Source organism: Pyxicephalus adspersus, chromosome 9 (genome assembly GCF_032062135.1).
Source record: "Pyxicephalus adspersus chromosome 9, UCB_Pads_2.0, whole genome shotgun sequence".
NCBI classification, from domain to species: Eukaryota; Metazoa; Chordata; class Amphibia; order Anura; family Pyxicephalidae; genus Pyxicephalus; species Pyxicephalus adspersus.
Genome location: NC_092866.1, coordinates 23,145,245 through 23,170,675, shown reverse-complemented (window position 1 = coordinate 23,170,675; position 25,431 = coordinate 23,145,245). Strand labels below are relative to the sequence as shown.

Here is a 25,431-nt window from a genome sequence, read left to right as displayed (position 1 = left end):
TTTTTATTCATATTGTAAAGCGAGAGAGACCAAATTCAGAAAGCAGATTGAGATCTAAAATGTTTTTACTTTAAAATCTATGTAGGCATTGCCAAGTAATCAGCAGAGAATGATCAGCCATTTTTGTTTCATTAATTCAAAGGAAAACCTTAGCCAAACTTTTAGTTTTATGTAAAGTGTTGAACTATTTTCAGATTTTTATCGCTGAATGTAAATGCATTAGGAAGGTAATTCCCTTCATGAGTGGTCACAGATACAGGACATAGGAAATTAAGGATCATTACCCCAAAAAGGAAAAATATTTCAGCCATATTTATAGAGAGATGAAAAGTTTAATGGGTAGATTGGGTAATTCCTTACTCTTTCTTTATGACCAAAGTAAGAGGAAATAAAAGGAATCTATCCAACTGGGATACAGTGATCAAAATACACCCAACAAAAATGTTAATGCCTTCATCAAATTTGGGTTGGTGTCATATTTTAAACCTTCATTACCTGTTGCACACTGTATGTGAGCTGCACAGGAAGCTTTGGATGCCAAGCAGAACCAGAACACAGCTAGTAACTTTTTTTTTTAAATGGCTTAATTAAGACTAAACTGGTTTGCGTAACCTGGGTGCCTGCATGCCTGTTTAATTCATTTTAACAGAGTCTCAAACCCTGAGTACTGTGCAGTGGTGGTCAAACCTACTTCTACTGCTGCCCTACTAGAGTGTAAGGCTAAGTATACACGTGCAATCCTGAAAGATCCTTGATAATAATGCCTGAACAAGTGCTGTACATACAGTGCCATTCTGCTCTATGAAGTGTGGAGGGGAGAAAGATGGAGCGGCACCCCGCTGCCCTCTCTGCCCTTCACTTGCATTATGATAGTTCGTCATCCATCATCCATGGATCTACCAGGACGGTCGTTTGGACGATGGACACCGAGCACTGTACACACACAAGATTCTAGTCCGATTTCAGGCGAGAACCATTGCACGTATATACGTAGCTTTAGAATTCTTATCACATTAGGTGGTCAATGAACAAGGTCAGGAGGAGGTTATCAAAGCTTGGCCATTGGAGCTCTGGTTCAAATTTTAATAGTGATGTACCCCAGATTTGGAGAAATAGATGTTTTGGAAAACAGCTAAACTGTTTTTCACCATCTGGGGGCATAAACAATAGACTTCAAAGGCTAACTCATTAAAATTTATGAGACCAATGATTTTTTTGGACAGTGAAAAACTAAAAAGACCCCTAATTGATGCACTGCTGTTTTAATTCCTATTTTGCTTGAGACAGATTCCTTTTAATAAAATCCCATAAAGTAATAGTCTATGCAAATAAGTAAACCTATGGTTCAGTAATATATAAAAAAAAGTTTTTTAAAGGAAAGCTCTTGGGTTATGCCAATATTTACTTTCGTCATTGAAGTGAGGTTAGTTATTTTTCCTCAACGTATACATTTTCCTGTTTCCATTTGCTTCCTTTCTTCTCATAATATTGTCACTTTCACTGTACCAGTAATGCTAACTCATACGTAATTCAAGCACTGCATTGTTCTACATAATGCTGGATATTTACATATGTTTATGTAAACGGGAATAAATATGTAAATATGGCACAACTTCAGAGACTTGCCAATGCATTTACATTGTTATGAACCTGAATATGTGATATTGTTCTTTTATCGAAATTCTACACAGAGAAAGACAGGCTTGATGTTTATGCCTTTTTAAAGCTTTTAAAAAACTTTTTAAAAAAAAGAGCTTAAAATGAATGTATATTTATTTGTTTGTTTGTAGTTAAAAAATCTACCACAAATTTCTATGCAATTTTTTATATCCAATAAATAATACAAAAACATCAATTCAATTGCTGGACATACAGTGTTATTTTATCATTTCAAGCAATAGAGATTTATTAGGACAGTAAGGAAAAATGATGGTACTAAACCAATCCAATCTATTTTTGGATGTTAAATCCAAAAGTCAATCCAAAAAGATCCCACTGAAGCAAAACTTAATGGAAAAATTCAAATATAAATATTATACTGATAGAGAAAACTCAGTGTCCCCAAATATTAGGATTCCTGTGTATATAAAGGAAAAATATTTCTCAAGAATTCATAATATAATACATGACTATTAAGAATGGAATCTTTGGAAAAGGACTGGATGTCTCCAAGAACACTAAAAATCTAAAAAAATGTGTATTACTTAAAGCACGTCAATTATAAAGCTTGCCTCCAGCCATTCAATAGTTAGGAGTTGACTCATTTTTCTCTTTCTAGATAAAACCTTTCCTGAGTATAGTTCAATAATTGCCCTATTTATGAAATGCCTTTACTGTAAGTCTTTTAAATGTTCCTTTGTCCCTTTTTGCCTAAAAGCGCCAGTAAAAGCAAAGGCACAGTTCTAGGTGAGTATTATTCAACTTCTAAAGGATTGGTAATTCTGTTGAACAAATATTGAGATCCAAGCACCTCTGCCAAACAGCTGAGTCTAATACCCTATTCATATTGAAATTAAATTCTTATTGAATTTAAACAATATACTTGTAGCTTGGTCTAGGAAAAACCTCAAAAGTTCATATTTGGATCAATTTAGGAGTGGTTGTAAATCAAAGTATCACAAATCAAAGCATCTCTGCACTAAGGCTTGAGTAAAAAAAAGAAACATTCACATATTTTCATTATATTATGGTTTGCCATTATGTGAACATTCTTATCTGAAAAGGAACCCATATGCATTGAAGGATATCTGGTATACAGATTTTATATTGTTCAGTGTCCACTGGTGTTTGGTACACCGCTACTATATTATTTTACATTACGTTTGAAAGTAAAAACAAGGCAAACGGCTAAATACCCAGGAAAAATAATATGACAGCTGTTTTACCTAATAAAGGATTCATATTGCTATCTGTCAATTTCTAGTTTCAGTTTTAGATTGTAGAAGGATTTTAGTGGTGTCCTTTCTTCCTGCTGTATCGACAATGAAAGAGCAGCGGCAGACTGATAAATTCATCCCTCTGATTAACAATAATAATAATAAACTATTTATATTACTCAGCGCTGTACTTTAAATAGGTTCTGATATTGATATTCTGATATTCAAATGCTCTGATATTATCCTCTTTTAAGATGTTCTTGTTAGGCTGGGTACACACGTGCAATAATTGTCGTTAGAAAGGATCTTTCATGATCCTTTCCAGAGACAAAGAACTGCACGATGCATGAACAAGTGTTGTACATACAGCATCGTTATGCTCTATGGAGAGAGGAGGGGGAGAACGACGGAGCAGCACCCCACTCCCACTTTGTTTTCATTAAGATTATTTGTTGTCCGTCGTCCATGGATCCACCAGGACGGTGGTTCGGATGATGGACGTGGGGCGCTGTACACACGCCAGATTCACGTCCAATATCAGCCCTTAGCCAATTTTGAACGGGAACCATTGGACGTGTGTATGTAGCCCTAGTACATTTCCATGCAGGTTATTGGCTAACAGAGTACTACTGTATGAAGGATTTCAAAAGGTGATACCTGCATGGGATGAATTCGTATTGCAGAATAAGTGGCAATTAGTTTTTAATGTTGACTCTCAGAAGAATACTTTTGATTTTACATTGTCTAGTTAGAGAGCATCTCAGGTCATAGCAATATATTATTGGGATCTTCGAACTATGTTTCCTTTTTTGGATTGTGTCCACCATTTTTGCCCAGGAAGATTTTTAAGAAGTCAGACTGAGTAGAATGCCTGGTATTACAACCATCTGTAAAGTCTGCAGTTATGAAAGTCATTTGCAATTCTTCATTTTAAAAATCCACATTGCAATCAGATGTATCATTGTTTTTTTTTTTTTTTTTTTTGGGGGGGGGGGTGTTCAGTAAAGAGATCATTAAAGCCCTATCTGTTTGTACGCTTTAGTGGAAAAGATTTATATACTGCCACTCTGTGTTATACCTGTTTATCCTGTATGATATTCAACGTTTTCCTGTGTTCCATGTGTGCTTGTTTGATCTCAATGAACCAAATCAGCCCTTAGAGTTCCTCCTTTGATCTACAAACGCCCTTATGTTGTGGGGTTGTGGCAAGAGAATGGTGTTCTGTAGTCTTTCAAAAGAGAACTGGGCAGACCTGACACTATTCCTTGCAATTTCAGTCCAGCAAAGGCATCTTGTTTTCAACCCACAAAAGATAATTAGGAGCTGAGTGCATTTATGGTTAATTACTATGTATGTGAATTGAGGTATCGCATATGTACTGCATATGTTTTGTCTTTAATTTTTCCCCTAACAAACTTTAATTCATTGGTCAAAAGTCTTTTGTTCTTCAGTATTCTAGGATATTCTTATTTTTTACTTTTTAAAACAAGTTTAACAAGAACCACATCAAAAAAGTTTTGTAATTTCTTTAACAAAAGTGTTGTTTTCATGCTATCTCGCAGCAGAATAGGTGTAGGCAAGAAAAAAACTGAAATATTTCAGGAGGGATATTTCATAAAAAAATAACTTGCCTGAGGAATCTTCTTCAAGAATTGCAAGCACTGCTTTATGTCTATGGGTAGCCTTGGGCTGCTTATACATGATTACTGGATGTTCCATTGTTGCGATGTAGAGGAAATCACTATTGAGGAGGATACAGCATACAGACTCTGGATAGGTTGGCTGTGTATATAGGCTGTCTATATTCATAACCCAAAGTTAGCATGTGTGTAGTGAGTCCTTTACACCATGCCAGCATTACTCACTGGATATTCAATTTCTACTTTGAATCCCTGGATATTACTATTATTAAACATGATTTTTATAGCGCCAACATATTACGCAGCGTTGTACATTAAATATGGGTTTCAAATGACAGACAGTGAGACAGGAGGAGGAGGGAACCTTGCCCCTAAGAGCTTACAATCTAGGAGATATTAGTTATGTTTCAATGCTGTTACCATTTCCCAATGCCAGTGACCTACTGCCCAAGGCAGAGCTGTCAAACTCAGGCCCGCGGGACAAATCTGGCCTGCACTGTAATTATATTTGGCCCACGAGAAAATACAAAATGTCTACTAGAGTTGGTCCGCCAGTAGACCATACATGCAGCGCTAATACTACAAATCTCAGAATGCTCTCTGCTGGCGTGTCAATCAGGACTCACAAGTGCACCCTCCTCTGTTGACATTCATTAGCGTCCTTCCTCAATTGTAGATATTTTTTCAAAAAATCTCAAGGCCGGCCCGCAACTTTGTCAAAATTTTTCATTTTGGCCCACAGTGTATTTGGGTTTGACACCCTTGGCCTAAGGGGAGACACTACCTGTAGCCTCTATTAGTGGCAAGTTAAATAATGTGCAGAACCAGACTCCAAGATAAGTTCATCCTCGATCTGCTTCTCAGCTCACTGTTCAATCACATCCTGGGCATGTTGAGGATGACCTAGGCTAACAAGAAATCCAGGTCATTGCTAGTGATAGAAAAAGGGATTGAGGGAAATTTCTGAATTTAAACAGAATGTTGTAAAAAAAAGTTTATCTTGGAGAAAGTTTGAAGTTCACATTATACCTCCTGTTGGCTAACTTGAGTTATTAAAAATGCAAACATTCTGGATCACGTCTTCAGGCTTTGCATAGTATATCTTGATTTTTTGGTTTGGAGCTTTACTTAAAGTAACAGCAAAAAAATGCCTTAGAGCAGAACTTCCACAAAAAAAAAAATCACTTACCTTTACCTGTGAAAAGCCCTCGATCCATCCACAAACCGAACCCCTCATGACCTGCCTTGTCTTGGCTTCCCTCTTCTTTCCAGTGTGTGTTGTTCCATTCAGCACCACCATCTTCTTTCTTTGGAGTCCTTCCACATGTCACCTGATTTCGCACTGCACAGGCACGAGATTGGGTGATGTATCTTCCTCCTTCGTTTTAAGAACTTTCAACATTCAGAATCTACTGGCTGAGAAAAATTACTACCAGACAAATCTGTGGATTTAATGTGAATATTGCCTCAAAACAAGTTTTCTTATTTTATCTTTTAATAATAGGCTATTCATTTTATATTGTTATTTTTGTCTGAAGGTCTGCTTCAAAGCTTGCCTTGAGTTCCTGCTTTAAATTTACCACATTCCACATGCATGAGCACTGTGTAGCTTTTTTATTCAATTTTTTACTTAGGTAAGATCTAGACCCGCTCAAAGTTATTGAGTTTTCAGAAGGTGACCAGCACATGAACTGCGGCATTATGTTTCTGAGAAATGTGATGACTCTTAAAACATTTCACAGCATGCACTTCAGACTCCTGAATGGCTTGCAGTTTTACATTCAGCTTTAACTTTTTATTCAGTAACACATGCAGAGATATACTGGAAAAATGTTAGACCTAAAAAGTGAAATAAATATTTCATTTTTGTAATATCTACCTGCGGCAGGAGAAAACGGCAATTTGAAATATTAGTAGCAACATCATAAAAATTAAAAATATTCATTGTTCATGCAATACAACTGCTTCATCTGATAGAGGGAAGACATTTTACCAGTCAGTAGTATTATGAAGATATTAGCTGTCCCACAGACACACACCTGCCATTCTAGCGTGGCCTCACACGAGTTGGACACTGAACACACAGTTGTAGAGTTTTGATAGCTGTCCAGAGTCTGATACTGAAATAGCCTCTGGGACGAGGGCCAGTAATTGTTGGCTGTGGATCAATTAGATCTGTCGTTGTGTTTGTGGATTGCTGGTATGCGGAGCTAGATCTTCATACCATGTCCCGTTACTGACACCCAGATTTAGAGATTAGTGCTTTATCAATATGTCATCAGCTCTTTTTTTCACCTTGTTTTTTTAATAACTGGTTTATGTGATTTTTGTTGGTGTTTGTAAAACAAGCACAGTCAAACAATGTGTAGCTTTCGTGTTAAAAAAATAAATGTATTTACAGTGAGCCTATAAGGGTTCTGTTTTATTGTATCACTGCATATATTGTGTGTGAAACTCCCCCACCTACTAGATTGTAAGCTCTTCGGGGCAGGGTCCTCTCCTCCTGTATCACTGTCTGTATTAGTCTGTCATTTTCAATCCCTATTTAATGTACAGCGCTGCGTAATATGTTGGCGCTATATAAATCCTGTTTATTAATAATAATAATAATAATAATAATAATATATGATTAAAATTGCAATTGCATCATTCCTTAGATGGTAGATGGGATCATTAGGACAGGAGAAGAATATACAGCAGTTCTAGCCATTTTCTCAGCCCCCAATGGTTCATTGGAAAAAAAATAACACATTTTTAAAGCACAACATTAATTTGTAAATAGCAAATTTGGCTTAAAATAAATAAATCTTCTTTTCTTGTCCCCAGCTGGCTTTGGGTGGTTATTGAAAAGTTGCGTCACAACTGGGGCTGCCACCCGACTACAGCTTCTTCCTACTGAGCTTAAGAATTTTTTGGGGTGAACACTGATGAAATCCAGTCAGGGAACATTTTTGCCATGTATATAGTCATTGGATAATAGATTTAAGCTACGTACACACTTCCAATTATTATCGTTGGAAAACGAACGACGAACGATCCTGCACGATATCTACGAACGATCGTATAGCACCGATCCTGCACATAGAGATAACGACACGATCGTTCGTAGATATTGTACACACAATAGATACGATCGTTTGAGCGATAGAGGAACTATGTGCACGATAGGAAAGTGAACGAACGTCCGTTCATTACGCATGCTCAGACCATGGACGATCAACGAACGATCGTACACACGAACGATGGTCAAACGATGGTCGTCCAATCCGATCCGCCGGTCCGGTCGTTCGTTTCCAATGACTTTCCTCGTTCGTCGGCGTCGTTGGTTACTTTTTTTACGAACGATTTTTGCCCAATCGGTCGTTCATTTTGAACGATAAAAATTGGAAGTGTGTACGCACCTTTAGCTAGATCTGAAAGAATCTTACCCATAACAAGGATGTATTCATATGATACTTATATCAAACTGGCCATATCTAAGTGAGCAGCTTTTGTATCCTAGACACCAGTATTTGTTTTGTGTATTTGAAGCGAGGCCATACAATTTTCCTTAACCCATTCTAATGTTATGCTTTTTATAGTGTGGGTGGGCATATTTTCTGTACAGTAAAGCTAGATGGTAACTTTGGGCTTGTTTGAGGAAAGGATCAGATGTAACAGACATTTTTTACATCTACATAATTGTAGTGTACGTTTTGTGGTATTATCTTACAGTCAGAAATGTTTTCAAATCTGAAAAACCTGATCAAATCAGACTAAAGCACTCTTGCTGTGTGTGGGGGCATTTGAGCCAAGATCCTACGTTCATATTAGGAAGAATCCAACTCGTTTAATCAAAATTGCGTGGGCTGTGTGTAATTTGATAAATTGAGTTTTATTGATCTTGACAGTAATCATATTATGTGGGTTGAGGAGCTCTTTGTTTGTGGATTATTCTATTTATTACCATCAAAGTAAGTTCAGTCTTGAAAGAATAAATTCAAAGCAACTGTTCTAAGTTTTTAAATATTTTGAATCCATATTTGTGTTTTCCTAACTTATATTACAGTCTACAAATCAGTTCTTTAATACATGTGACTATGACGTAGGGTCTATAAATGATGTCATTCCTTTGATGTGACTTGAGGTGGGGTGTAGTTTGTAGGCATTTAGAGACAACATTAAAAATGTTGCATCTTCCCCTATGTGGGGATGTTGCAGTGAAGTTTTGTTTATGTGTAGGGATCATTTAATGGGGTCTTATTAAAGCAAATACAAAGCAAACAGCAGTGGCTTCCTCCTTTGATCAGTAGAGTGGTCCATCCAGGAAGCTTGGAAGCCTGAGACAATTCTTTCTTTCATCTGCTTGGCTAACTGCTTCCCTGCTGATTACAGACACAGATGCCAGCATAGAGGAAGATGGGATAGGGAGAGAGTGGGAGGACAAAGGAATGTGGAACAGGGGGGAGGAATTCAGGGACTGGATATAATGTATATTGCAAAGGTGCAGTTCACTTTGTATGTCTTATTTAGTAACGGATGGAAAGTTCTTGATGCATTTAAAGCTTTAAAATTGAGCAGCATTCGTATTGTAAATATATTTACAATATATATAGTATTGTTAATACTATTGGTAATAAAACTGTTCATTTTCTATTTGTAATGTGTTTGCATAGGACTATGTAGTATGCAGCATTTTTCCCCCAGTGTAATCATGGGTCCAGTTATTTTGCTATTCTAATGCCAAAATGGAAGAATTGCAATGTATGCAGGTCCCAGGTACGAAATTCGGCCAGGACACTATCTGCATGGAGTTTGCAGGTTCTCCCCGTGTCTGCGTGGGTTTCCTCCGGGTACTCTGGTTTCCTCCCACATCCCAAAAACATGCAGTAAGGTTAATTGGCTTCCCTCAAAATTGACCTTAGACTTCATTAATGACAAATGACTATGGTAAGGACATTAAATTGTGAGCTCCTTTGACGGACAGTTAACAACACGACTATCGACTTTGTACAGCGCTGCATAATAGGATGGTGCTATATAAACACTTTGTAATAATAATTGCATGGCATTTAGTTTGCTACAGTTATCACTGTGGATTTTAAATAATTACCATTATAAAAAAAGAAAATCTGGGCAGCTTACCATTCAGTCCAGTGTTGGCATTTAAGGAAAGGGGTTCATGATAGTGAAATCAATGGACTGTGCTGCATATCATGCATTGAATTGGACACTTCTTCATTGGAAAGCTATATAACAGCGTGTCAGCAAAGAGGTGAATATGGAGGTCTTGATGAAGGATTGTCACCCTGTAATGCTATAAATCACTTTTAAATTATATTAACTAAATGAAGTTTTGATAAAAAAATTTGTGGGTGTAGATTTATTTAGGCTAGGTCTACACGAATGTTTTTTTTTAAAATGCATGTAAACGTTCCTACTGCTTTTTTGCACTTTTATTAGTGTTTTAAAGCTTGCCTTTAAAACAATTGAAAACGTCTATACTGCGTTTTCACGGATTTTTAGCATGTTTCCCTGTGTTTTTAAGGCATTTACGTTTCAAGTGCTTGTAAACGCAGGAAAATGCCCCATTGAAATCAAGGAAGCGTTTACCCTCGTTTTCCCACATTTTTGGGCGTTAACCCAGCGTTTTAATGTTTTAAACTTTACAAGCAACCTTATAGATAACTCTCATAAACGTGCCTCAAGGAAAGGTCCTGGTGTAGATTAGCCTATTGGAATGTATGGGAATTTCAAACCTGGCATTTTTAAGCCTCAAGTTAAACGCTGGGGAACACGTCCGTGTAGACTAAGCCTTAAATAACTATTGTTATGTAGTCTAATCTTTTTAACTGATTTACTGAAAGCAGTGCTAGTTCTAGGGCAGAGCTCACTTGTACATTATCATTTGCAGTAACATATCTGACTCTGAACATTGGCATTTTGTTTTATTTTCAAGGTAGTATACTTAATACGCTTGTACCTGCTAAAGTTTTGGTGCACACGTTGCATTCGGTTTTAAATCAGCTTTGTCTGATGAATGAATAGAGGCAACATGCTGCATATGACGCCTGTGCTTTGCCCTGTTAAAATGAGTATATTGAACAGATTTCTGTGCTAAGACTACCTATGGAGAATAAAAGCAGTCCTGTTACAAATAAAATCCCTAGGAGTCACTTCATTTGGCTGAAAGGGAAGAAAAACAAAAGCAGGTTTTCTGCTGAAAAGCATTGAAGTGTTGTGTTATGAGTTCCCATTGAATTATTTTTGCAATCACTGGAGAGTTTAAAGGACCTGTGGTCCCTTTAATGTTTATTTTAATGGGTAAGGTTGAGCAGATTAATGAAGGTAGAGATTTCACACCTGACTTTTTAATGTGATTGCTGCAGATGTTTGAAATGACATCAGTGCTGGGCAGATGATCAGTGTTTGAGAATTTAATTAGTTACAGATTACTAATTGGTTACTAAACACAGAATACTTTAATCTTTGAGAATGTTTCATTTTAGCAAAGGGGGTATCATCTTTTTTTTTTTGCAGGCATGCTGTGCGTATAAACATCCTTTGTCTAACTTTTAACATCTTGTTAGTAATTAAATCCATTCTCCTCCAGTAATGAAATTCATATTCCATTGCAATATTCATGTTCAATTTATTAAACATACAATCTGTTGGAGAGGGTTTGTGAAGGATCAGTTTTATATAACCATTGGAAAGAATACCTTAAAGATCCAGTGTACCTACATTTATTTTATAAAAAATATATTTACCAGGTACTGTGTGAATTGTTTGGGAGATTATCAAGTCAGAAATGTGTTGATGTTGTAATATAGGAGGATGCATCCTCACAATTCTCAGTTTTCCATTTAGTTTTTGTGCATGCAAATCTTGTAAATCGGTTTTACCTTTTGCAGTTCTTTTATTTTATATTATCAATATGACATCTTGCCTAATTTGTTCATTAGAATTAGTGAGAGGTGATGAAGGGTGCTACCATTTGGGGGAGGTGATGTGGAAATTCCAGGTATTCCAAATTTACAGGTAGCTGTTTGTAGAAACTGTGTGTGTGTTTTTTTTGTTGATAGGTATTGGGCTTGTAAATGGTTTGATCCCCATTGTCTGTTTTTTTTCACCCATGTTTCTTAAACTTACGCAGCTGTCATTAAGGGAGAAGAGGGGCAGAGGACAGAACCAGTTGCAGTGATGCTGTTCTGTGCGGTGATTACATTCCCCTTGTGTGAATGTAGGAGCTTAATGACTGGATAAAAAATAAGTAATACAAATGCATATTCACAAGATTTCTATTGTAAAGTTCAGACTGACATTAAACTCGACACTGGCTGTGGGAAAGCCTGAATGCCTGTTTAAATTTTTTGTGAATGGTGATAGTAAGGGACAGTACCAGCTAACACAGATCGCTTTTACAAATAAACTCTTAGTTCCTGGATGGTTACAAAGTACAAGGCATGCCTGTTGGCTGTTGGTTGTTAGGGGCAGTACTGAATAAATACTATAATTATTTTTTTATATAGCACTTACATATTAGTGGCACTTTAAATAGTCACGTCTGTAACTTTCACTAAGAGAGGCGTCCACTCTAATGTCTCTACCATAGTCTGATGTCCCTAACAAAGCCTATGGCCTGTGTTGGAGGAAGATATTTTTTTGTTTGTTTTATGGATTTGTTAAATCAGGAGCAAATATTTTTTTTATTGGAATATATTTGGAGTGTATAGAAAACGAAAAAAAGAGCAAAGAGAGGGTTTTTTTGGCTGTTAAAGAATAAAGTGTATTTAGTGAGGCTTTCAGGCAAGTAAATTCATAGAAGAACTGTATTAGTGTGTATTCATTTCCCATTAAATAGTCATGGGATGGATACTACTGGACTAGACATAAAACACCTAAACTAGGTATTGGTATTGCATATTGGCAAATATACAAAAACTGTATTAATGTGTATTCATTTCCCATTAAATACTCATGGCATAGATACTGCTAGACTAGACATAAGACACCTATGCTAGGTATTAGTATTATTGTATTTGTGTAGATAGTCACAAAATAACGTCTCGTTACCCGACGCGTTTCGCCTCATAGGGACATAACAGATGTATATGCTTTCTTGTTGTAGTTAGATGCGCTTGAAATAATAGCAATATGGTATAGGGTTAAACATTTTCCTATGCTCCTATCAAGCATCCAAGCTGCTTTTTTCTTTCTCAATACCCGGATTGGACTTTTAACATCCTTGTCTGCATGCCACAAACACAAATTCAAGTCTACCAGCTCCTTGCACACACTTCGTAAAATTTAGACTACACATCGATTGTTACACCCTACTCTTTGCATTTTACGATTTTAGACCAATCGCTCTATATAGCCCTTTGTAGCCTACTTGAGAAGGCAGCTTCTTCTTTACAGACAGGAGAACTGAGAGGCAGTAAAGTATACTTCAGTATGTGCTGTAGTGTACTGTTAGGAAATGGGTTTAGGGTAAAAGTCAACCTGTTTCTTTACCCTGCAGGTAAAAAGCACAGGCCAATGGACACCAGAGACCTGTGTAATGTACAGGAATACAGGAAATGTATCAATCTATTGATGACTATTGATGATCATCTATTGATGACTATTGATGACTTTCAGTCTAGGTTCATCTTTGGTTTATTAAACTATGGAAGGGAAAAATACGTTTTTTCCTAACTTTTTCAGGTCCCCGAACATAGTCGACTTGGACTTTTCAAAACTGTTCAAATATAAATGGTTGTCATTCTATGATGTATTCTTATTGAATATGTAAAATGTTTTTATTGTTTGAATATCTAATTATTTTACTTTAGGCACTGACTAATCTAACACTGACTAATCTAACACATATTTATTGCATGGAAAATTATTCTCTAATGTTGAACAAATTACTGGGTTAAAGTGCTCTAAATGTTTTTTGTAGAACAACTTTCTGATGCTTTATTAGATTTAATACTCATGTTTTAGTGTGAATGTCTACAATAAACTCACATGCTTATATTAGTCAGGCCCAAGTTATAGTTGGCGTTTACTAGATATTGCATTTGCTAGATTTTAGTCTCCCTCCCCCACACCTCCTTCTAAACCAATTAAGAAATTCTTTTGGAGTCAGGAAGTGTGTTATGAGTTTAGACTTCAAGACTAGAGTGCCAGAACAGAAGAAAGAGAGCAGAACACAGCGGTGCTGCTTTGGTATCAGGGCAGATAAAAATACTTAGAAAGAATCTAAAGAATGTTAATTCCTGCTAAAATGTATACTGATGTATGTAGGAAGAGGCTCTTGAGCATGGGACTGCTGAATGGTCAGTACATCAGTGCTTAGAATATATTTGACTGAATGGAAGGAGTTAAGTTGGGAAGGAAAGGATTTTTACAATAACTTGGCATAATAAAAACCAGGTTTGTGCAGCACCACGTATATGAACAAGTTCCTTACCTATTGAGGGGAAAGGTGGAGTTCCTTTGTAGGAGACATGCTTGTGTACACCCTTGGCGATGTCTCAGATGACCCACTGTTACAGATATTAACTTCCACTAGGTAATGAAAAAAAGGAGATGCTTGTTTGAACTCAAAATGTTTTAAATAGTCTTTACTGGAAGTTCATGACCATTTCAATTTAACTTGTGCCACCGGGAATATGTAGAATCAACTATAAATTATAGATGGTTGGAAACAATATGAGGGATGAATATACTCTAACTACTTTTGGCTGTGACTTTGTTGTCTTTCTTAAAGCACATCTAAACCCAAAAACAAAAATGAAATATATTGCAAATTACCAACCCTTAGATGTTGCAATTGCTTGTGATAGGTTTTTCATGGTAAAAACATTTGCAGCCAGCACAGAAAATACTTTTTTTTGTATGCCAGAAATGCAGTGACCATGTCATCTTTGACATGCAGAAACACTAACTCTGCTTTTCAGATTAGGATCAGTTGCAAAATTATCCTGAACATCAAAAATTTAGTTCAGTTCTTCTGAAACTAAACAAAGCTATTGTTCAAGTTAGCTTTGTATTTTTAAGCAATCCTGGTAATCACAGTCTTATGTTTGTGAATAGTCAGAACCAGTATATGGGCCTCAGAAAAATAATACTAATATATATTCCTATTGGAATAAATCATAGTAACTACATGGCTCAGTATATGTTTACATGTAATTGTGAAACCTGGTGTAGCTCTAAAAGCAGGTTATATATGCCATGTACAAATTTAGTGGTTTGTTTTGTGTTTTTATCATCTATCAACCTCCTTTTTTCAAAATCATCCTTGGGAACTGGTATTTATTCACATTTGGATGTCTCTCCTTTTTAATACCTGATTGTTGTATTCAAATAATTATTGGGCTTGTTTTTTTACAGCCCATCTTGACCATAAATATTCAATCATTTTAACGTTAAGCAGTATAGGACAGAGATTAGGATGAAAATGACTTCTTTGGTTAGTTTTGTCTCATTGTAAGATTTCAAGGAGAGGTCATATTCAGTGGCTGTATATTGCATGATACAAACTTACAAATATTTTCTATTGATTTGATTATTGAGACTGGATCATCACTGGTTGATGATGGTATCGTCTCTACAGAGGGTGACTGTGCTTTAAAGCTAGCTATCAACTTCAGACACACAGAAACTGGTTACCACTCAACCCAGAATGCCTTTAGCTTGCACTATAGGCTGGAAACTGCTGCTTTTCTGCACTAACTGGTAATGTAAAAGTAGGTTGTAGAAGAGGAGATGCTGCATAATCAAATGTATTCAGTATTGCTGGCTAGATGAAGCTTAACCTCCCATTGTGTTTATAAATTGTAAATCGGAAGGCTGCAGGAGAATAGTCAATTACACTGAACCTCCAAAGGACCTCATTAGAATTTTGCATTTTTGATTTAGTTAAAGGTTCACATGGCGTTGATATTTCTTAAATTCAGTTATGCAGTCAGTCTATAGACCAGAGCAATGTTCTGACTGTACCACTGAGCATAGAGAAAAAACAGACACTTATGTCTCGTATTAGAATGAGCAATGCAATTGGCATCTTCCTATGGTCAGTGGTTTTTTGTGCATCTCTCAGTTCTTTGCCCTGTATATGCTTTGAGAGTGCATTGACCGACACAGTCCAATTCATATGGTATAAACTCAAGAAACCTTGTAATATAAACTTTTTTAGAGGCAATTATGTTTTTGTGTACTTCTCAGTATCTCAGTTGTGTTTACTGGTATTCTTGGAGTTTGCTGGATTTTTTGGCGCCTTTTCCAGAAATTGTTCCTTTGCTTTTTTTTTTCTGGTTTACTTTTTTGACTTCTTTGTTAAAGTAGGTTTTAACTCTGCTGCCAATGCCCAGTGTACAAAAACTTTTAAAAAGCTCACACCTAGGTAGACGGCTCTTTGACAAAAGAGATTTCATAGTCTTTTTTGTCACAGTAAAAGCATACCCGAGTCATGTTCAAATTATTTCTATAAAGAGGCCTTTGACATTTTAACATTGCAGTAATACAAGAAAAAATGCATGGTTTACTGCACATTCGGCATAAATTGTGTTGCAGTGCCATTCATTTTACGTGGCACCCCAACAAACTACAGTAACAGGCAACGTGTCCATGCCCTTCCACCCCACAAAATATAAGCTAAGATTATACCTTGACTATGACTTTCTATTGTTTGCATGTGCTGTCAGCACATTCATCATTATCAGGCTGCCATAACGCTACTTGCCTTAATGCATAATAGCACAAATATGTTAACACTTAAATTTAGTGGTGCCTGAGTCCTAATAGAAGATAAAGCAGCAGCACCCCTGACCACAAGTGACATTTCACCCTATTAAATTACAATCTGTTTAAATAAATGTCTTCTCCGGGAAAAGTAAATAACAGTTCTAAATTATTCTTCTGACAGGACCCATCAGGGAATATTTGCAAGGAAGCAATTGGAGAAGAACATTTTCACCTGGAAGGTAAGAAAATCCAATTACTATGACTATTTTTAAAATTGCTTACCTGTGTCCTATTCTAATGATTTATTTTTGTGTACATTGTGTAATTGGACTAATTTAGATTTTGGTGCCTGAATGGTAGGTGATGAATCCTTTGTCTTTTGTAAGAAAAGTGTTTTACAAACACAGTGTATACATGAACATTTTAGTATTTTGAACTAAGGAGAGATCCTGAAATTCCTGCACAGTTAGACATCTGGGCCACACACAGTGTAAAGTAGCAGAAGTTTTGTAGGTTTTAACCTACAAATCATTATGTTGATCCTGTGAATCTGTACACAATGATAAGCAAGCAATCCTCTGATCCTGTGAACTAGTCACTGTGTTTGAGCTATAAACAGGCAGAGAGATAGTGCTCTCTGTTGTTCCTCAGTCATCTTAAATATTGACCAATAAAAGTAGACAATTAAGAATTATAAAAGGTGACTAGAGGCACCAGAGAATAAACCGATGTGCAAAAAAAGCCCAGCAAGAACCTAAAGACATAAGAGGTGGCACATTGCAGACACCTCCCATATTAGTTTATTAAATGGAAAATATAAATGCAATCAGATAAGCTTTCCTTAAAGCGCACCTAAACTCAGAATTTTCACTTTATATAAAGGGTAAACAACCCTGTTATATAGGGTAAAAATTCTGTTGTGTTTTTTTGTGCAACACCCTTTTTTTCGCAGCACCCCCCACTAATTCTCGATTGCCTAGACAGTCAAGAATAATTAGGAGCGCAAAGCCTCCCGGGATACCTGACGTAGGTATCTCAGGCATGCACAGAAGGAGCCTTTTTGCATAAGGAGAAAAATTTGCCAATCTCACACATGCGCGATGAGATCAGCAAATTATTTTTTTCATCCTACGTCACCTGATCTCGCGCCTGTGTCGGGTTTTGTAGGATGAGGAACAGGAAGAAGAGGAGAAGATAGTGGTGGCCAGAGCGCTGGCTCTGGGACGATTGCTGGGACGACGCAGGACACCCCCGATGGGGGATCAGACTGCCCTGCAGGATTGAAGGTAAGTGTATTTTTTTTTGCCAGTTTATTATTTCATATCAGGCTTTATGTTAGGAAGTACAGCTCAGCATCATCACTATTCTACTAGCTGAACTTAATAAGTGTTATATGGATATTTGACTTTTGTGTAAATTCCAGGATAAAAAACCCACTTATATCATCCAATAATTTAAAACCAGAGGGTGAACCCACAGGAAAAGTCCCAGCACTTTTGTGTACTGTGCACCTCTACACTACTAATTGCATACAAAAATATTAAACACATAAAAAATTTACTGCAGTAATGCAAAGGAATACAAATATAGATATAGTGAAGATATTCAATTATATCTAATCTTTTACTGTTGCCTACATAAATATCAGATTTGTCTTTGTTTCAAGCTAGGAAGTAATTTGCAATAAAATATGCAATGTTGGTAGATTCCAGTATTCCTCTAAATTTTTCACATCCCCACTGATCAAAAGCGAATCTTGCTGCTATTTGTACATAGAATCCAGTCTAAAGCTGATAAGATCCCACATCTTTTTATAGTTGGTGAAGGAGAAAGTGCTTTGATGTTTTCAGGGAGGAATAGAGGGGGTAAGATTTTCCATATGGGTGTTTGGCTAACACAACAAACACTGTTTAAAAATGTAACTTTGCCTAATTAATTAGCGATTCTTTTTAATACCCGTCTGATCTCTGTCCAACAAGGTATTTTGAGCCTTGAGAAAAAGAACTTCAAAGTGCTGGTTAAAATGGTCTGTACAGGGGTGTTAACCTCTTCGGCACTGGATGCGTGCCAGCATCTCTGCCAGGCAAACAATTAGATAATAACTTCCTTGGGCAAGAGTTTATAGCACCCCACAAGCTTAACAATGCACACACTATTTTGGAGCATTATCTCAAAGAGATTTTTTTTACAGTGTAAGGTTTTAAAGTGAACCCCAGCTGAATAAAAAATAAACTTTTAGGTATGCTTACATTTATTTTTTAAGTATTTTAGAGACCTTATTTCTGACTCATACCAGCTTCTGTATTTAAAACACTATTTTTCTATGGACGTGTGACATTTTCAGGACGAGAGGTTGTACAGAGAGAATGAGGTCAGTGCAGGGCATGTGAAATGAAGTGCCAAAGCAGCTACAGATCTGTTTAGTGCACACATAAGGAGGAGATGTCAGTGTTGGGCCAGTTTTGTTAAACACACAATAATGCACAAAGCATTTTTTTAACATATTCAAAATGCAATGGATGGCAGAATGGGTGGCAATTCGTGTACATAATGTACAGAATCAGGGTAAAAAAAGCAAAGAAAATAATTTAAAAAAAGTTAAAGTATGGCTAAAAAAGTACATATTTTTAGAGTTGGATGGAGTGATATGGTAACTAAAGAACCACTGTCAAGTTTTTGATGCTGTCTTTGTCCTTGTTAGGGTGATTCATTCTTTTCAACTGTTCTAAACACCTGTCACTGGGAATAAAAGGAAGGGGGAATTCAAAATTGTGAAACAGGAGTAGAATGGAAATCTTACAGTTGGAACGCTTGTTCCAAAGACAACTGCATAAGAGGGGAAATCCCAAGTATTGGAAAGATATTCTCTTCCGTCTGATTTTATAGGATAGGAAGTAATGCCCTTTTCAGACCACCACCTTCTATCAGGGAATGTTTCAGTGAATGCAAAGATTTACGGCCTTATAAATAGACCCTACTGTTTTTAGGGTCTGCCTGATTCTATCTGGCCACAACATGTATAAAAAGTTTAAAAGTCCAGTATGTATGGGAACTCCACCTTGTCACCAAAACGTTCTAATATGCAGACATCCAAAGATATCGTAGAATCAGAAAACATGTTGCTTAATCCGTATCTGTATCAAAGAGGTAAATTTCAAATTAGGAGTATGAGTGTAAAGTTAGAAACATATGTTGTATGTAACATAAGGTTGTTCCCCCTCTACTTTTTTGCTTTTAGAACGCCCTGAATATCCTATACAAATAAAGCATACTGAAATTCTTAGTTTGATTCGAACTTTCTGTTTTTCTGTATACCTAGGCCTGGCAATGGGAGACTCAGGCACTGAGCATTGCATTTAGGAATTGTCATAGGTGCCCCATACCCAGATTTACTGGGCTCCTAGATTTCCTTTTTTTTATTCACATAACATTGACACATATTTTCATTTTTTAAAACAGTTAGAGCTCTCTATTCAGCCTGTTATAACGTATTCTTTAGAAGAACCTACAGTATATGAATATGTTGAAGGGCTATAGACTTTGCATGTAGATTCCAAGGGAAATAACTAAGTGCATTGGTTTGGTTTACTGCCCCAGAACTAGTGTGCACAATATAAAGGCAGCGTATTGATGCTTTCCTCGGAACTGAGGTGTTTTGTTTCCTGACAAAATGCCTTTAAAGTATCCCTTGCCAAGTATATTAAAATAACAACCACACCTAACAATTAAGAACAAATTACAGTAAAAACATTAACTTTGTGGTTCTTGGAAGACATAATAAAGATTAGGATCCTGGCAGTTGTGAATGAATTATGTCAATAAATTTCATATGATTTCTCTCTGTTCTAGTTGCTCTCCCCGCTGAGAAGAGTGAGGGACTTTTCACCTGCGAAGAGAAAAAAGTGGGAGAAAAGGATACAGATGGATGCGCAAAGAAACAACTGAAATTTGAGGTATGTCTTTTCCTCTTTGTTTCCATTTATTGTTTTTTTTTCATATTTTATTTGCAGATTAAAGTTAAGACCCTAAGGCAGGGCTGGGCAAACTTTTTTAGTCAGGGGCCACAATCTGAAATAAAATTTGAAAGAGGGGCTGGGCTGATGGGGGAGTGGGTGGGGTTATGCCATAATGACGCAACTGAAAATGACATCATAATGGCATAACCCCACCCACTCTCCCATCGCAGATCTGAGTCTGCGATTGGAGAGTGGGTGGGTTGTGTGCAGGGACACAGCCCGCCCATTCTCCCATCACAGGCTCAGATCCGGGGGCATGTTCCGTGGCTCTGGCCGGTGCGCCCCTCCAAGGGGGGACCTTCTCCTGACCTTGCTCGGGGTGGCATCTGCCAGAGCCGTGGACCACCCAAAGGGCCAGAGAATCATCCCAATTGGGCCGTATATGGCCCGCGGGCCAAAGTTTGCCAATGCCTGCCCTAAGGTCCCAACATGAATGTATTATTGTGCACAGTGCAGCCCATCTGAGGTATCTCTAGTTAAAGTATAACAGTGTAGACAAATAGGACTCTATATATATATATATATTTATATATATATATATATATATATATATATATATATATATATATATATATATAAAGAGAGCATTTGCATATTATTTAAATGGCAAATATTTCTTCCTCCAGTAAAACATTTAATCAAAAATTAACAGAAATACATCACAAACTTTTACAAACTACATCACTTGACAATATTATTTATAAAATGCAGAACTCTTTTAAATGTTTATCTAAAAAAAAAAAAATGCTATACATCCTGTTCATAGGACCTGTTTTCATTTTCCTTGCATAGTTCCTTGAACTCGGAAATTGATGTATTTTTAGAGAATTAAATAAATAAATAAATAAATAAATAAGGATGTTACCGGAATACTTTTTTTTATCTCTGATCCAGACCTCCTTCGTTTTCTCCTGTTTTAGCTTCTAGAAAATTAGCCTAGTAGTGAGTACCATGTAATGTGAGACTGGTACCGTTTGCAATATCTCAGGCTGGCTTATTACAGTCAGGAGGCTTTGAACTCAGTAGGGGACACAGACTCTTTAGAACTGCCAGAGGGAATGGATTTCAGTCAGCAAATCTAGCAGGTAACTGGGCTGCACACAACCTGGGCTTTTCAGCAGTTTACTTTGCTGGTTCAACTTGATGTATTTTAAGCAGCTTTTCACTTGCACTCTGTGACTGAGAACAATATAAGGAAGGAGTTAACAGGTCAATGGTTACACTGTGTTGTATTAAAGGAAAAGGTGCTTGCAGGAAAAGATAGTAAAGGGGTTTATGTTATATTTCCATTACTTTATTATTTTAGGAGCCTCTTAACACACCTTCCTGACAAATATTTATAAAAAAAAAAATACCAAACCTAACTCTCACCTAACAGTACATTTGATATACAATGTGTTTTAAAAACCCAAATAAAAGAGATAGAACATGGAAATATCATGGCATACCTGCTACATTAGGGTGCAGCCTGGCCTACTGTAGATTCTTTTTAGGAATACTTGGAAGTCCAATCTTTCAGTGTGACCAGGAAGGTTGGCTCTCAGTTGAACTAACACAGACAGACCGAATGTGAGATCTCCTTGAGTCAACAGTTAAGGTCCAGCAGGTTGAAAGTTTATTCCTTAAAGACTTTTTTACCTTCAATGTGTATGTAGCAAGCTCTAGAAATTGTAAATGCTATATTCATAGTTATTTTCTAGAAGGAATGTGTAGTTCTCTCCTTACTTATAATATAGATATGGGTTGAGCCACCTCTTCAACTAATTAGCCTATTCGTGGCGAAACGCGTCGGATTTCATACAGCAAAATACGGTCCTCATTCTTTTCTTGTAAAACCTTTGTTATTAGGAGCACGTATGTATAGTGTATGTAACCCCTATTCCTGTGAGTTGTTAAACAGGCCTGAGGTTCAAATTTCACATTTGGTTGTTTGTAATTATGTATTGATCTAATATGTAAAAATACATAATTAATATTTGTAACAAATTTGTGAGCCGCAAACCTCTTTTCTTTACCACTTTGTTTCATAGTTTTTTTACTAGTAAGAAAATGTGAAAACAGACAATCAATGTGTTTCTTCAAAGAGCCAATAAATTTCCAATTGACGAAAAATTGTTAGGTGCAGTATTTAAAACTAGTTTGATTAAATGTTTAGGAACTCCAGTGTGATGTTTCTGTGGAAGAGGACAACCGACAAGAATGGACCTTCACATTATATGATTTTGACAACAGTGGAAGAGTTACACGAGAGGTATGGTTTTGTTCTGTGAGGTTTTAGAAATATAACAGCAATAAAGTATAAGCTCTTTAGGGCTCCACTTTAAATACACTGCATTGACCGTACACTGTATAGGTGTATTCAGACCTATTTAGTGTTTAATACTGTGGATAGATAGAGCTTTAAACATTTATTTCACATAAATCTTCAGTATTAAGGAGAGATGAATGATTAGACTGTGATGTGAATCATTCTTATTTACAAGTCTCCAAAGTTTAGGTTAAATTTTAAAAGTATGCATGTACATTTCTGTGTCTGTGGACCTAATTTATTAAAGCTGCCCAAGGCTGGAGAGGATACACCTTCATCAGTGAATCTGGGTGATCCAGCAAACCTAAATGGATCTAGTCCAGGATTCAAAACATTTGCTAACTAATAGCAAATGACTTTGCAAAGTTCCATTCCAGGTCTGCTGGATCAACCTGCTTCACTGATGAAATTTAGTGAAAGCCCATTTTAGCTGGGTGCACCACCCGGCACTTTTCAGCAACCACCCGGCTGTTTTTGGGTGGTTACTGAAGAGTTGGGTCACAATTCATGGGGTTCCACCCGCCTACAATTTCTTCCCACCCTGCTTAAAAAAAATTCTGGGTTAAGCCCTGAAATTATATCCTCTCTAGCCTTGGAGAGCTTTAATAAATCTGGTCCTATGTGTGCAAAAGTCACTGGTTATGTAATTAATATAGCAAATGCCCATGTTCCATTATTGAGAAGTTTTAATGAAAAAAATAAATCCTGGTGTTAAAAAAATAACTTTTTACTTGAAAGGGTCTGCTCTTGTCTTAACATTACCTTAAATCGGGAGCTTTTAATGTTTGTACTTCTGAACAGTACAATATTCTTTTTCCCAGTCTTCTGCATATGAACTGTCTCATTACTAGGATGACACGTTCCGTGACTCTCTTGCCAAGTGAATGTAGAAAACACCCCGCTTCTAATGGCTTTGATGAGCCTTTCAGTGCCGTCTTTGTGAGCGTGTTAAGATAACGGCATAGCTTTAATACTCCTGTTGAAAAGAATTAGCTAATAGAGTACTTTCCTCAATTGACAGTCCAATTTATTTTGCACTTGAGGTCTTTTTCTACAATTGACAGGCTGCCCTGTAATTATCTTTGTAAGGAAAAACGGCTAATCGGGCTCTGATAATTGAACTAATGCTTTGTGATCCGTAAAATGTAATAACCATGTTTGAGGTATAAAAGAACAAGATCACTCACTTTGCTCCTATCTTTCGTTAACTCTTTTGGGCATTGCTGTGTCTTTCTTGGCATTTTACCCGAAAGGGTTAGTCTACACTTAAATGCTATCATAGTTTGACTTAACGTTAAATCAATCTACAGTTTTGACAGTTTCAGTTCACTACCTACTACAGTTAGGAGGATGTTTCACTCTTCCCGTGAGTTTACAATTTTTGCTATAATATGAAGAAGACATTAGGATAAGTGGAAAGCCACCATTTTTGTAAGAGAAGTTTCTCAGGTAGGCTGAAACAATACCATGAACCTTGAGGTGCAAAGGCAACTCTTTTCAAGGCGCTTCATTTTTCCCTAAAATGTATCCATAAAGGGTTTCTATTGTCCCTTCCTGTTTATGGATTTCCCAGAATGTGAGACTTTTTTAACACCTGGAACCAAAAAATACATTTTCTCTTTGAAATACTATCTATGCTGTCCCCTACTGATTACCACCTAAGAAAAAATGTACACATTATAATGACTCTATAGACTTCTACACATAACTCATGCTATTTTCCTGTTCATCTTTTTGTTGAATTTACTAGTGTGTGATACACAATCTTGTGTAGATGAAATATTATGTATCTGGCTTATTTATATTTTACTTGCTCTAAAAGTATAAATTTCCTTCACTGAAAAAAATGTTAAGATTTCAATTTCTGTGATGAAAGAACTGTAGAAAAAAATATTTATACAAAACCCATTTAGTATGCTCATATATGGTTAAATCTTCTAATGAGAAAAATGAACTGTAAGATGTTATTATCTGTAGTATGGCACCACTAGGAACTGCCATGACTTGTTTAGATTGATTGGATGGTTGAAGTCAGTAGAGCCTCATCTCATTTATCAAGTTAAGGAAACAACCCTTGAAAGGTGAAAATGGTTAAAGTTCTGTTTTAAAAGTGAACATCCTAAATTTCTTAAGTAAAACAACCCCTACATACTAATTTTTACGCAGTTTATTAATTGGTTTACTGTTTTGTCTTACATATTAGTGGAAATTAAAAGTATTGGGATTTGAAAGAGCAAGAGTAAAAAGTAGTCAAGAAAAGTGGATTTTCTTCTTTTACTTTGTGATTCCCACTAATAATAGCTGTCAACTGTTTGTGGAAGTTCAAATTCAGGTATATATTTTTGGATTACATTTTTCTGTTCATACTGTTATATCCCAAACTTTGATTTTCTTCAGGACATCACAAGTTTGCTGCATACAATATATGAAGTCTTTGACGCATCTGTGAATCACTCTAGTAGCTCCAGTAAAACCCTGAGGGTCAAGCTGTCCGTGGCTCCAGATGCCACCCTAAAGAAAAGAAACACGCTGCTCAACCATGCAGGTAAAAGAAAAGATCTTCTTTGGTGGTCCTTTATAAAAAAGTTTTTTTGAAGATGACACGTGTTTATCTTTGTGTAACAGAAGATTTTCAAACCTCAAAGAGTGTTTGCTAGTTCCTAGATCTAAAATAACTGTCACTGTCAACAATAAGCATGCCAGATAGGATCTAAGCTTCATGTAAAATAGTATCAGCTATCTTTACCTTGAATAGAATTGAACAGAATTCTGTGTAGATTCTATGATAATGTGATTCATCTCTTTATTCCTTTTCCACCTTTTTATGCTGTTTTCTAGTTTTCACATTTCCTTATTACTCTCTTTAGTGCAGT

General features: G+C 36.5%; 1 protein-coding gene across 1 annotated transcript in view; it reads left to right on the top strand.

Annotated features, from left to right (window-relative positions):
• The window catches only part of NKD1 (NKD inhibitor of WNT signaling pathway 1), a 63,917-nt gene that overhangs the window by 26,259 nt on the left and 12,227 nt on the right, over positions 1-25,431 (top strand). Inside the window, exons 4-7 of the mRNA XM_072422926.1 lie at positions 16,416-16,473; positions 20,084-20,187; positions 22,406-22,501; positions 24,956-25,103. Coding sequence (XP_072279027.1) covers positions 16,416-16,473; positions 20,084-20,187; positions 22,406-22,501; positions 24,956-25,103 — 406 coding nt within the window. The remainder of the gene's footprint in view (positions 1-16,415; positions 16,474-20,083; positions 20,188-22,405; positions 22,502-24,955; positions 25,104-25,431) is intronic.